General features: G+C 47.3%; 1 protein-coding gene across 3 annotated transcripts in view; it reads right to left on the bottom strand.

Moving 5' to 3' along the window:
- The window catches only part of DNAH11 (dynein axonemal heavy chain 11), a 286,917-nt gene that overhangs the window by 122,422 nt on the left and 150,751 nt on the right, over window positions 1-13,744 (bottom strand). For all 3 annotated transcript variants that reach the window (XM_066240541.1, XM_066240539.1, XM_066240540.1), the window contains 6 exons: window positions 8,079-8,283; window positions 4,918-5,083; window positions 4,149-4,251; window positions 3,142-3,381; window positions 1,078-1,239; window positions 386-579 (listed from right to left, as the gene is read on the bottom strand). In XM_066240541.1, the coding sequence (XP_066096638.1) occupies window positions 386-579; window positions 1,078-1,239; window positions 3,142-3,381; window positions 4,149-4,251; window positions 4,918-5,083; window positions 8,079-8,283 (1,070 nt within the window). The remainder of the gene's footprint in view (window positions 1-385; window positions 580-1,077; window positions 1,240-3,141; window positions 3,382-4,148; window positions 4,252-4,917; window positions 5,084-8,078; window positions 8,284-13,744) is intronic.

Raw genomic sequence — 13,744 nt, 5'->3', positions numbered from 1 at the left:
CTTGCACAAAAGCACTGACTAGGGTGGTGATGTTTCTGTTTAGCACACAGTAGGCACTCAGTAAACATGCCTAATCAATGGAAATCAGTTTAAGTCCAACCTGTCTCTGCCACTCATGAACTTTATGACTTCAAATGAGTCACCTGTCTTCCTTCTTAATATTATACCTAAAATTGAACTGAAATTGTGGCTGTGATGACAGCTGAGAAAGACGTGTACCCATGGAAGACACTGAGATTGTGACAATTTACAGAGACACTGTAGTTCCGTAACTGTGTGGCAAACAGTAGATAAGAACTGACAGTTCGGCGTGCTTAGTATAATCTATTGAAACACGGTAGCTATCTCTAGTTTGTACGAACGGCGTCACCATTAGTCAACCCACACGTGTTGCATGGCGTCTTCAAACAAAACGAGGTGCATGGCCGCATGCAGTTCATTGTAGTTGTCCAGTGTCTCTGTAAGAGTCGCCTTCAGCCCCTCCCAGTCCTTCACTGGCATGTAACGTGCGTCCTCCCCACCACTGGGCAGGTGGCAATAGATGAGAGGCTGTTGAAGCAGGACACGACTGTCCACACCCTGCAGGGGGAGGAACAGAAAGACGTGGTCATGTTGACCATCCAGAAGTCTTCATCTAGAGCAGCAGTTCTCAACCTGTGGGTCGCGACCCCGGTGGGGTCGCCTAAAGCCATCGGAAAATACATAATGCATATCAGGTATTTACATTCCGAATCATAACTATAACAAAATTATAGTTATGAAGTAGCCACCAAAATTATTTTTTGGTTTGGGGTCACCGCAGCATGAGGAACTGTATTGCGGGGTCACGGCATTAGAAAGGTTGAGAACCACAGCTCTAGAGGCAGAGAGGCCCATCAAGGGAAGAGTATGCCGATCAAACCCTGGGCAGGTGGACGGGACGTTCCCCGGTACAGAACAATCCCAGTGTGCAATCACAGCTGGTTGAGCAGGACAAGCCTTTACACAAGCTATTCCCATCCCTGTCTAACTTCTCTTCCACGTCCAACTCCAACTAGTGCCAGGGCAAACAGTGACCTCGAACACTCACACACGTACTTCAAAGTATTTATACGCCGTTTCCAGCATTTTTTTCTGGAACAGATCACAATCTTTGGTGTCTACCAGTTTGTCTCCATAGACACGAGAACATTCATGAAGCCATAGGCGTATTACATCGTTTGAACCCTTTAAACATTCAGGAGAAGCAAATAAAATCCCCTGTTAGGCAAAAATGGAAAAAAAAAAAATTAAAAATTCAGAAGATAGTGACATTCCAAGAAAATATTTTCCTTTAATATTTTCTTTAATTGCATACTGAATTTAGCAATTTGTTGAGTTAAAAGGAACATTATAAATAGTGTACATATATACTAGTAGTTTCACTCTATGATAAGCAACATTTTAAAAAGTTATTATAATTAAACTCATCTTTAGGAATGCAGCTAAGACTATATTTTAAGAGCCAGCCCAGGAACTAAACATTGCAATGAGAACTTGTGCCTATATCATCTTCCAACAGATCAAGTTTCCAAAACCACAGTATGAACAGCTAATGTAAAAGTCACAGGATCAAAATTTGTTTTACTCTAAAATCCCTTGATATTAGTTAATTTAAGCCTTTCATTTCACAGATGAAGAATATGAGGCCAGCCTGACCAGGCGATGGCGCAGTGGATAGAGCGTCGGACTGGGATGCAGAGGACCCAGGTTCGAGACCCCGAGGTCGCCAGCTTGAGCGTGGGCTCATCTGGTTTGAGCAAAAGCCCACCAGCTTGAACCTAAGGTTGCTGGCTCCAGCAAGGGGCTACTCAGTCTGCTGAAGGCCCGCGGTCAAGGCACATATGAGAAAGCAATCAATGAACAGCTAAGGTATTGCAACATGAAATGAAAAAACTAATGATTGATGCCTCTCATCTCTCTCCGTTCCTGTTTGTCTGTCCCTGTCTATCCCTCTCTCTGACTCACTCTCTGTCTCTTTAAAAAAAAAAAAAAAAAAAAAAAAAAGAATGTGAGGCCAAAGTCAATTGCATGAACTCACACCTGTGGGGTCCAGCACCAAAAACATTTTGACTCTCGCCGTCCCTCAACACTGCCCTTCACTGTCTTAGATGCATACGGACCCACTCCTCACGGGGAAGGTCAGCTTGCCCTGGACTCCCAGGGTCACACCCAGAACAGCTGTAGACAATTAGCTGCAAAAGGCTGAACAAGTATTTGGGAAGGTCAGGTGCAGCTGACAGGCTGGGTCACAGTGGAGAGCAGGCTGGCCTCCCATCCCATCTCCCTCTGGCCTTCTTTTTACTTCTAGGATTAAAAACCTGCTTTTAAACAGCACTTTTATTGAGCACAATCTTTCAGGCAAGTGCTAGAACTACAAACGTAAGGAAGAACGGTCCACCTTCTCAGGAAGGTGGTGTCTGATACAGCGCTACCCTCTGGGGGTTCCTGAAACCCTCAGGAAAGAGGGTTACACAAGCGTAAAGAAACAGAAGTCACCAGTAGGAAGAAAGAAACCCCAGGAAGGCTTCCTCTCTAGCCAGTGACAGCCTCTCCCACAGAAGCCCTTGAAGCACTTTCTTTCACAGAAGAAAGTGAAGTCCGTAACTTTCCCTCTGCAGGTGCTGTTGAGGGTAGACAACAACAGTTGGGTTTTTAAAAAAGAACCTCAGGTTTCAAATTACCTCTTTGGAATTTCCTTTCTAAACCAAACACATAAACACTGTTCTCTCTCAGTGTTGCTGCCAAACCAACACAGTCAAGCAGTCGAAGAAACTGCTTCTCTTGATGTATGTTTTAAAAAAATCGTAGCAAACAAATAACATGACAAATAATCCTCTTCCTTGGTACAAAATGAAGCAGCCAAATGTTTCTAAAGAACAAATAAAATAGGGAGTCCAGACTTCTACCCTGGCTTCTGCCAAGTCTCTGCGACCCGAGAGTGACGACGACTCCTCCCATTAATAAAACGGAATAGTAACAAACCCACCATACTTACTCCCCAGAGAAGGGTATGATAGGAAATAAAGAATACATGCAAATTACATAGCAGAGTTTTCAATTAAGTTCTAAAGCCGGATCATCCCGCCGCCCAAGACGCGTCACGGAGAGCCTTCACGGTACCTGGAAGATGTTCGATAGGTCTCTCAGATTAAAGAGGTAGTGAAATCGGACCGCCGTGGGCAAAAAGTGACGCGTCATCATCTGATGGGCTGCAATGGCCGCCTGGATCAGTGCGGGGCCGCTCCTGAGGACTGCTGGGTCGAAGGCTTGCTGCTGGAAACGGAAACCCAGGATTTGGCTGTAGATGGTGGTTAGAGCTTCCGTGGATGGAAAGTTGAATGCAAACACTGTGAAGTGTCTCTGAAAAAACAAAACAGAACGTATCAGAATTGCAAAATGTAAGGATTATTACGGTACCAGTAGATTTCAAAAAAAGGGGGAGGGGCTTATTTTTGTCATTCCTTTCTGTTCCAATGCCCATGGCCATTTCACTTTTTTTTTTTTTTTTTTTTTTTTTGTATTTTTCTGAAGCTGGAAACGGGGAGAGACAGTCAGACAGACTCCCGCATGCGCCTGACCAGGATCCACCCGGCACGCCCATCAGGGGCAACGCTCTGCCCACCAGGGGGCGATGCTCTGCCCCTCCGGGGCGTCGCTCTGCCGCGACCAGAGCCACTCTAGCGCCTGGGGCAGAGGCCAAGGAGCCATCCCCAGCGCCCGGGCCATCTTTGCTCCAATGGAGCCTTGGCTGCGGGAGGGGAAGAGAGAGACAGAGAGAAAGGAGGGGAACCAAATGGGCGCTTCTCCTATGTGCCCTGGCTGGGAATAGAACCCGGGTCCCCCGCATGCCAGGCTGACGCTCTACCACTGAGCCAACCGGCCAGGGCCGCCATTTCACTTTGTAGTGCCACCCTCTCTGACTCGGGCCTGGCTGGCTGCCCTGACTGAGCCAATTGAATAATCTAGACAGACGTGACCGTGGGACAGTCACTGGCAGAGGCCTGTGTGCTTCCACTTGCTCTCGTAAGGTTCTAGCGCTGCCCTAAATTCTACAAGGATTAAGACCTACAGTGCTGGAGTATTATACTTAGGGGCTATTTGAAAGAGGGCAGGACTCAGCCCCCTACCTGGAGTCTCGGATTGACTGTGAAACTGCCCACCATTGGATTCATGCAGGCCACGTACTGACAGTTGTGGATTTGTTTGAGCGTCACCTTCTGCTTGTCATACCTGGAAGACAGAAAACAGAGCCTTCAATCTGAACACTGAGGACGACAGCCCAGCAAAATCCACCCGCGTTCATCCAGGACTCCATCGCCCACGGTCTCCTTTGATCTTGACAACCGCTCTGCTGACTGAGCCGGCTAGCCTCACCTCGGAGACAACGAAACAAGAGCTGGGAAAACTGGAGGCTGCATGGCTCCTGTGATGCCAGAATCCACGTGTGGAGCCGAGTCAACACACACTATTACTGCTATTGACTCTTCTGTGACTCTATTTCCAGTTGGAAATACACACAGCCACGCTGGGGGCTCTCCCTCTGGTTAACTGAGGGACCCCCAAACTGCAGCACCCACATACGAGTACGTGGTTACATCCCATGGGACGAGGTCATGCCCCTCTGAGTGATGCAGTGTGAGATTATGTATTAAAGGATTTGATTCTTAAGCCAGACAGTTTATGTTTCCAGAATACTTTTCGATTTAACTCGTCCCAAGATACAATGGGAACCTACTCCATTTAAGATGACGAAAATGGGGCACACGGTAAAATCCAAAAGGTAGCACAGAAAATGCTCCTCCTCAGAAGAGGAAGAAATTAGGGTAATTTCATTTGTAAATGTTTATCCATAGTAATTAGATTTCAGTAGAGACTACAACAGAGAGAATCACTTACCAGTGTCCATAATCAAGGTGCTGTCGGATCAGAGTGTGGGGCTGGACGGTGCCGTATAAATCCACTTCGGGCATGTTCATGTCGTCGATAAAATAAACCAGTTTTTTGTTTCCTGCTGGGCCATAGTTGCGACCAGCTTTTTTCTCTAGAGGCTTCTCAAGAATTCCTGAAACAAATATATAATTCTGGCCAGTCAGGTAAAATGTAACTTTCTGTCCTTAGTCCTTTTTTCTTATTTTTTTTCCTTCATCTTCCATCCATTTCATTCACTCTTTTGCTTCATGTATCACCTCTCTGCAGGTTAGTACCAGAGCTGCGTCTCCGGTCACCTCCTTGTATGTCAAGCTCTCTTGCCAACCTCCTGCTATAGCCCGAGCTCACCTCTCCTGTCCTTTCCTGGACAGTCACCGTCTGCAGCCTGATATCACAGTTACACCCGAGACAATGCCATCACTGATCGGTGCCCTCTTCTCCCCGTGCCCACTCTAATGCATGGCCCCCTGACAGTCCAGTCCCAGCCTGGCCTCTCAGTCCCTCTCTATCACTCCGCAGGAGTGTCCAGGGACAGTTCAAAAGTCTCCCATGCCTCTCTTGGGCCACTGGAGTGCAGCAGTACAAGAGGCTACGGCATGAGGACACTATGCTGTGTAGACATCAATTATATTTCCCCGTGTGCCCATATGAGTTTGTGTCAATACAGTAGGGAGAAAATCGTAAGTGTAGGAAATTCTGAAGAGTGTGTGTCTGAGATGTAGTATCTACTTGTTAACTCTCCAAACCAACCATAAATAGCTCGAACACTGTGAACTATGTCTTGTTCATTTCTATGTTCCTGATGACAACTACAATAATTTGTTAAATGAATCAACAAGGAAATACTATACATCATCAATAAATTCACAAATCCCTCTTGCAAGCATCAGACATGCATTTCTATATGCCTGCTGGGCCTCCGTTTCTTTCAGCCACTGGTGCCTCAATGTTTGGCCAACACCAAATATATATGCCTCTTCCCCACTCACAACCCACCTCTTCCCATGTGCCTTCTGTGCTCAGATGCAAAGCCTCACCATAATCATCACTCTATGTCACTGGTCTGCCCAACCACAGCCCATACATGGTTCTTCATGTCTCCTTCTCTTGGCCTTACCTTCTACAGTTCTAGTCCAGGCAACATGACATTCAGCTAATGCCCTACCCAGGGGGCTGGCCTGCCGCCTCAGACTTCTTCTCCTGAAGACTAGCTTGCCTCTTGTCAGTCCCTTGCTCCTATCAACGCCTCGCCACTGCTTTCCAACTGAAACACGTTCTTTTCAGCCTGCCTCTCAGCTCTCTCTGCAGTTACAATGCCCAACCATCCAGGCTGCCTGGGACTGCACCAATTTTAGCACTACAAGTCCTGAGTCCCAGAAACCCTTTCAGTCTTTGGCCAACTTGACAGCTGGACTCTCTATCTACAATACAACGTCCATCCGCCATTCCAGCCTCTTCCCCGCCTTCTACCCCATCACTGTGATTCAGTCAACCTAGAGATCTGCTTCATCAACCATGTCCTACAGTTTCCTTTCACGCGTTGGCTTAACTTGTCTCTTCTATCCCAAGTCCCATTTTTTGCCTGCATATCATGCCATCTCAAAGCTCTGAAATCCTAACTTTCCTTAGAAAAGAAGGGCTCTTCCTGGTCCTCGTGCTAACAGGCAATCTGTAGACCTGAGCCCTGCCTGCCTCCCTTCCAGGAGCTCACAGGACGAACTCATACTGCCACCAGGGACTCCGCTCAGCTACTGAACTGCAGCCCTAACCTTCCACTCACAGGTGATAGTGATCCCTTCTTTTGTGTCTAGGAATGAAACACACGTGCTAGACACAGTGCCCAGGAAACAGTAGATAAATGATAGACACTTGCTGAATAAAATACTGCTGAGGCAGCTCTTTAACTGTCCCGTTCACAAAGACAAGGGAGACTAACTTGAATCAAAAAGAGATTACAGAAACATCCCTCTGGGCTGAGTTAATAATGTGAGAAAATGTATTATTAATCTCCACTGATGTTATCTAAGAAAAGCAACAACACATGCCCACGCACACTCACAACACAGATATCACGTTCAGGGCAGCTCAGCAGGTTTAACAAACTACTAAGCCCTGGCTGGTTGGCTCAGTGGTAGAGCGTCGGCCTGGCGTGCAGAAGTCCCGGGTTCGATTCCCGGCCAGGGCACACAGGAGAGGCGCCCGTCTGCTTCTCCACCCCTCCCCCTCTCCTTCCTCTCTGTTTCTCTCTTCCCCTCCCGCAGCCGAGGCTCCATTGGAGCGGGGATGGCCCGGGCGCTGGGGATGGCTCCTTGGCCTCTGCCCCAGGCGCTAGAGTGGCTCTGGTCGCAACAGAGCGACGCCCCAGAGGGGCAGAGCATCGCCCCCTGGTGGGCGTGACGGGTGGATCCCAGTCAGGCGCATGCGGGAGTCTGTCTCTCCCCGTTTCTAGCTTCAGAAAAATACAAAAAAACCCACAAACTACTAAACAACAGTGAGCTCTGCTGCCCCTCCCCCCAAGAGAACCCCATTACTCTGTGGGACCAAGTGACAGATCTACCAATAGCAGCCCTTTCTCCTCCTCCTCTTCCTCCCTCTCCTCCTCCTCCTCCTCCTCCTCCTCCTCCTCCTCCTCCTCTACTTTCAAAGTCTACTTTGCTTGACTTTCCTAACTTAGAGTGCCCACAGCCAGTATGGTTCTTTTGATTCTATTGATACATTTATTCACTGATGGCCTGTCATTCCAACAACACAGTCTGAATGAATTTCTCCTACATCAATGCCTTGGAAAGGTAAGCAGAGCGCTCCCCCCTGAGTGTGCCCTCACAACGCCCAGGCTCCACAGAACTGATGAAAGGAAACCTAACGGTTTAGTGGCGAAGCAGTGATCAAGACTGACAGAAATTCTTTACGGTCTAAACAGTCCTAACCCAAACAAAGCCAGGAGTAATATAAAAAGCCCAAACCACAGTATTTGAACCAAATATCTTTACCCAGAATAGTGATAAGTAAAACTTCATCTGGGGCCTCAGAAACTGTCTCAAGCCGGGAGAAAGCCACTGGGTCGCACGTAGTGGCCCTGACCGCTTCTGACCAGTCGTGCCTGGGACGGAAACAGGGGGAACACTTACTCTGCAGGGCTGCCGACGTCGTGCAGTAGTTGAAAGGCACGCGGGACACTATGTAGTCCTCAGAGAGACTGGCCAGCATGTCCCTGACAAAGACCGTTTTCCCCACTCCCGCGTAGCCCACCAGCATCAGCGGCTGCCCTTTCTCCAGCAGCAGCTCCAGGAAGTACCGAAGCCGCCTGGTCTCTGCTGTGGGAACCAGAACTCTCTGGAGGGAAAAGACAGAACGAGAGAGAGATCAGAGAGCATGACCTGTGGTGGCGCAGAGGATAAAGCGTCGACCTGGAACGCTGAGGTTGCCTGTTTGAAGCCCTGGGCTTGCCTGGTCAAGGCACATATGGGAGTTGATGCTTCCTGCTCCTCCCCCCTTCTCTCTCTCTCTCTCTCTCTCTCTCTCTAATAAATTTTAAAAATTCTAGAAAGAGAGAGAGAGAGGTCAGAGAGAGACATTCCCAAGTTTCATACCCGAACTAACAGACTCACTATAGAATTGAGACCCAATGAACTCGCACTTCAAGTTACCACTTGCAGGAGAGATAACCCACCTAATCTTCTGTTCTGAACTGTCAGTTCAGACATCCTTGCTTGAGCCTGCACTCGGGCAGTGCAGTTGACACGACACAGCACAATCAACTGACTTACATTTTCCAATTAAAGTCCTAGCTCCCTATGACGGAATACCTACACTCTGCCCAAGCTGTTAGACGTGTAAGAGGATACAGTAAACGTTTAAGAAACCGTCGGCACACTTCAGTTGCTGACAAAACATTTGAAAAGTCCAGGCACACATAAATGAAAGTTGGTAGCCATGCTCTGGCCAGGAAGAGTAAGTGGCAAACGATTAGGAACAGTCCACACTATAGGAGTTAAGTGTCGGGGGGAGACAGTTCGGGGGAAACAGTAGTTTTAAGTGGAATATTCCCAAATCCAAAGCATATGTGAAAGTTATTATACATTGTTTTAAAAAATGTATAACAATGGTTCTGCTTTGAAAATGGGCTACTTATTTAGATACTACCTCGTTTCCCAAAGAACTTGAGGTGCCTCACAGGAATACAATAAAATAGAGAATGCAATGAAATAAAAATCAAACTCAGGGAACATAGCCTAATACATAAGATCAGGAAAAAGGGTAGCAGGTGCAGACATGCAGAAAACAGAATCTGACACAGTGATCAGAAGAGTTGACAATTTCTCGCCTTTCTTGATGGCCAATTTAAAACGGGGGCAAAAAACTACACGCAGGGTTCATATTGTTCATAAGAAAAACACCAATTCTGTAATGAAGAAAGTTCTTCCCACTGGGCTTAGCAGACACTGAACACAACTGAGAATACTATAGATCATACAGGATCATGTTGATAGCAGTGAACATTTCCCCCAGAACTGTGTTTTCATTCCATGATACTCTCAGGACCCACCGAAAGGCACACACTGTTCGGTGCTACATTACCACTTTTCCTTTCTTAAACTGAATTGATCGGTGTGACATTGATTAATAACACCATACAGGTTCCAAGAGTACACCTCTATAACACCTCATTTGCATACTGGTTATGTGCCCACCACCCAAGGTCAAGACTCTTCCCACCACCATTTACCCTCCTTGGCTCCTCCCCCAACCCCCTTTCCTGCGGGCGGTCACCATACTGCAATCTGTGTCTGGATTTTTGTCTTTATTTTTATTTTTGCTTAATCCCTTCAGCTTTTTCACCCAGCCCCCAACTCCCCTATGATAGCTGTCAGTCTGTTCTCAGTATCTATGAATCTGTTTCTATTTTGTCAGTTTACTTTGTTCATTAGATTCCACATATGAGTGAAATCATATAGTATTTGTCTTTGACTGCGACTTTAAATAGTCCTAGATGACGTTTTTTTATTTATTAGAGTTGCATGTTATGACATTTTTTTCTTGCTTGCTGCTCATTGTCATCATTTGCTGTTTGGCTATTAGCTCTTTTCTCTACATGAACACCCATCACTCACACTAAGAGCTGAGTACGTGACGGACTGTGCTAAGCACTTTATACGCATTATGTCATATGATACTCTTAACACATCTATGAGGAGAGTTCTAGTATTTCTTTTTCAGAGATGATGAAACTGCAGCTTAGAGAACGTTAACAATGTGGCCAAGGTCCCAGTGAACTGTCGGTGGTGGTACTTGGATTCAAACCCAGGTCTGTCCGGAGCCTGAGCCCCGTCTCACCTCCCACACAGAATACACTTCAGGGCATGGACTGCAGACTCTTGACTCTCTTGGTACCTCGTTTTTTTTCCTATGTAAAAGTCCCTACCTTAGAAAGTTATCATAAGGATTAAATTAATCCACGTAGAGCAATTAGAAAAGGGCCTGACATAGAGTAATGTAATATTAGTACTGGCTATTGTTAGGGACTCAGTAGGGTTCTCTTTCAATACGTTAAGAGACAGTTAATCAAAGCACCACATTTAGCACAACTGTGTGTAAAGACTACAAAGTCCTGCTCGGTTCCTTGTTGAATAGAAGATATCATTGATCAGGCCCATCGACCTGTGATAACAGTCTTTGGTCTCTGCTTAATTACAAACTCTCAGCTTTCAACCAGGCAGATGATGTTGCTAGGCAGATACAGTCTAGGTAGGGTGAACCGAACAGCTATTTCAAAATATATGAAGCACGTGGAACAGACACTGTGGTTGCCTCCCATCAGCCACTTCTCCATGCTTTCCTTCTGGTCAGACCCATTCTTTGTCCAAGTCTCCATGCCTCTGCCACACAGCACGTCCTTCAGAGGACACTGAAGCCCGTTCCTAGTGGTGTGAATCGTAAAGCCAATCACGGTGACCCCATTAGCCTTGGCCTGAGACAGGTTAGTACTGACACATGATTCCTGGAAATTAGATGCAAGAGGTCTGCTCTGGGGCTTTAAGAATGGTTTCCTCACTCTTAATAAAAAGATATGAAGAAGTCTACTTTTCTTCTGTAGGTAACTCCTGGGGACATGGGAGCAATCTTGAGACTATGAGGGATTCCATCCTTAAAATGAAACCAGTGAGCCGGCAGATGGAAGATCTGATTCCCTGGTGATATCATCAAATCACAGAATTAATCAGTTGGGGAGTCATCCTACATCTGAATTTCTTGTTTGTGAAATAAATTTCCCCATGGTTAGGGGTTATTGGTTGAATTATATCTTTTCAGAGTTCTTATGGTAAAGCCCTACTACTTCAGACTGTGTGCCTGTATTCAGAAGTAGGGTCTGTAAAAGGGAAATTACGTTTAAATGAGGCTGTAGGGTGGGCACTAATCCAACCTGACTGTTGTCCTTAGAAGAGGAGGAACTTCACACACACCTGGGGACAATGTCCAGGGATGCACGCTCACAGAGAAAAGACCATGTGAGGACATGGCGAGAGCCAACCCCAGAGAGCTATCAGGAGAAACCTAACCTGCCGACACTTCAACCCTGGACGTCCAGCCTCCAGAACTGTGACAATTTCCAATGTTTAAGCCACCCAGTCTGCGGTATTTTGTAGTGGCGGCCCTAGCCCACTCATACAAATGGAGCAGGCCCTTCATCCAGTATGGCTGGGTGTTCTGACAAAAAGGGAATTTTGAATACAGACACACAGGGAATATGCCGTGTGAAGGTGGGAGGTACGCTGCCACAAACCAGAGAATACCAGGGCGGCCAGCAAAGCCCCGGCAGCTAGGAGAGAAGCCGGGTGCATTCTCGCTCAGCCCTCAGAAGGAACGATGCCGCTGACACCTTGATTTTGAACTTCAAGCCTCCAAAATCATGAGACAATTTCTGTTGTTCAAGCCGCCTAGTTTGTGGTACGTTGTCAAAACAGCTCCAGGAAAAGAACACATTGGGTTTTCTCACTTGACAGTAGCTGCCTCCTAGTCAATGTCATGAAGGTCATCTATATTCTACTCATCTAGCAGTCCTTGAGACAATACACTCCAAAATGAATCAGAATGACTAATTTTGAGAAAAAACATAATAAAAAGACAGGCCCTGGCCGGTTGGCTCAGCCGTAGAGCGTCGGCCTAGCGTGTGGAGGACCCGGGTTTGATTCCCGAACAGGGCACATAGGAGAAGTGCCCATTTGCTTCTCCACCCCTCCGCTGCGCTTTCCTCTCTGTCTCTCTCTTCCCCTCCCGCAGCCAAGGCTCCATTGGAGCAAAGATGGCCCGGGCGCTGGGGATGGCTCTGTGGCCTCTGCCTCAGGCGCTAGAGTGGCTCTGGTCGCAATATGGCGACGCCCAGGATGGGCAGAGTATCGCCCCCTGGTGGATGCTGGATCCCGGTCGGGCGCATGCGGGAGTCTGTCTGACTGTCTCTCCCCGTTTCCAGCTTCAGAAAAATGAAAAAAAAAAAAAAAAAAGACAAATAGGTTCACGCAGAATTAGAATACAACTAAAAAAAAACTTGACATAAGAGAAACACAGAAGAACAATTTATGGAGAGAAACGATAAAAAGATATAAGGTTCCACTTAGATTTGTCTGCTATGTGAATTTGAAACACAAGTTGAGGAGATCAAACATATTCACTTTATGGCTTCACAGGATGGTTAAAGGAGAGAAGATATATAAAAGTGCTGTCTAATTCAGTGAGAGGAGGGGAGACAGAGAGACAGACTTCTGCATGTGTCCCGACTGGAATCCACCTGGCAAGTCCACTAGGGGATGATGTTCTGCACAACTGGGGCATTGCTCTGTTGCTCAGCAACTGAGCCCTTCTTAGCACCTGTGGTGGAGGCCATGAAGCCATCCTAAGTGCCCAGGGCCAACTCACTCCAATTGAGCCATGGCTGCAGAAGGGGAAGAGGGAGAGAAAGGAAGGGAGAAAGGGAGGGAGGGAGGAAGGGAGAAAGAGAGGGAGGGAGAAGCAGGAAGGAAGCAGGGAGAAGCAGATGGGCACTTCTCTTGTGTGCCCTGACCCAGAATTGAACCCAGGACATCCACATGCTGGTCTGGTGCTCTACCACTGAGCCAACTGGCCAGGGCCTAAAAGTGCTGTCTAAAAAATTTACTATAAGGTCAGAAATAAGAATCCACTGAACTACAGAAATGTGCCTCCAATTTTTAACAAAAAACCTACAAAATTTCTTGGAAAAAAGCTGTTAACACAGAAATAAGTTGAAATTTCTACAAAGGGGGTGCAGCGATATAATAGCCACTTCACTAACTATTCCTATAACTGGGGTGATTTCCTCCCAGGAAATATGTATATGCTGAGCATATCAACAATAACTTACCTATCAGGTGAGGGGTGGGGGGTGGGGGGTGGGAAAAGACTGGTAAAGAACAAATAAAAAGGCCCTGGCCGGTTGGCTCAGCGGTAGAGCGTTGGCCTGGCGTGCGGGAGACCCGGGTTCGATTCCCGGTCAGGGCACATAGGAGAAGCACCCATTTGCTTCTCCACACCCCCCCCCCCTTCCTCTCTCTCTCTTCCCCTCCCACAGCCAAGGCTCCATTGGAGCAAAGATGGCCCGGGCGCTGGGGATGGCTCCTTGGCCTCTGCCCCAGGCACTAGAGTGGCTCTGATCACGGCAAAGCGACGCCCCGGAGGGGCAGAGCGTTGCCCCTGGTGGGCGTGCCGGGTGGATCCCGGTCGGGCGCATGCGGGATTCTATCTGACTGTCTCTTCCCGTTTCCAGCTTCAGAAAAATACAAAA

Source organism: Saccopteryx bilineata, chromosome 7 (genome assembly GCF_036850765.1).
Source record: "Saccopteryx bilineata isolate mSacBil1 chromosome 7, mSacBil1_pri_phased_curated, whole genome shotgun sequence".
In the NCBI taxonomy this organism is placed as follows: domain Eukaryota; kingdom Metazoa; phylum Chordata; class Mammalia; order Chiroptera; family Emballonuridae; genus Saccopteryx; species Saccopteryx bilineata.
The sequence above is the reverse complement of the archived record's forward strand: the minus strand, read 5'-3'. Positions and strand labels throughout refer to the sequence as shown.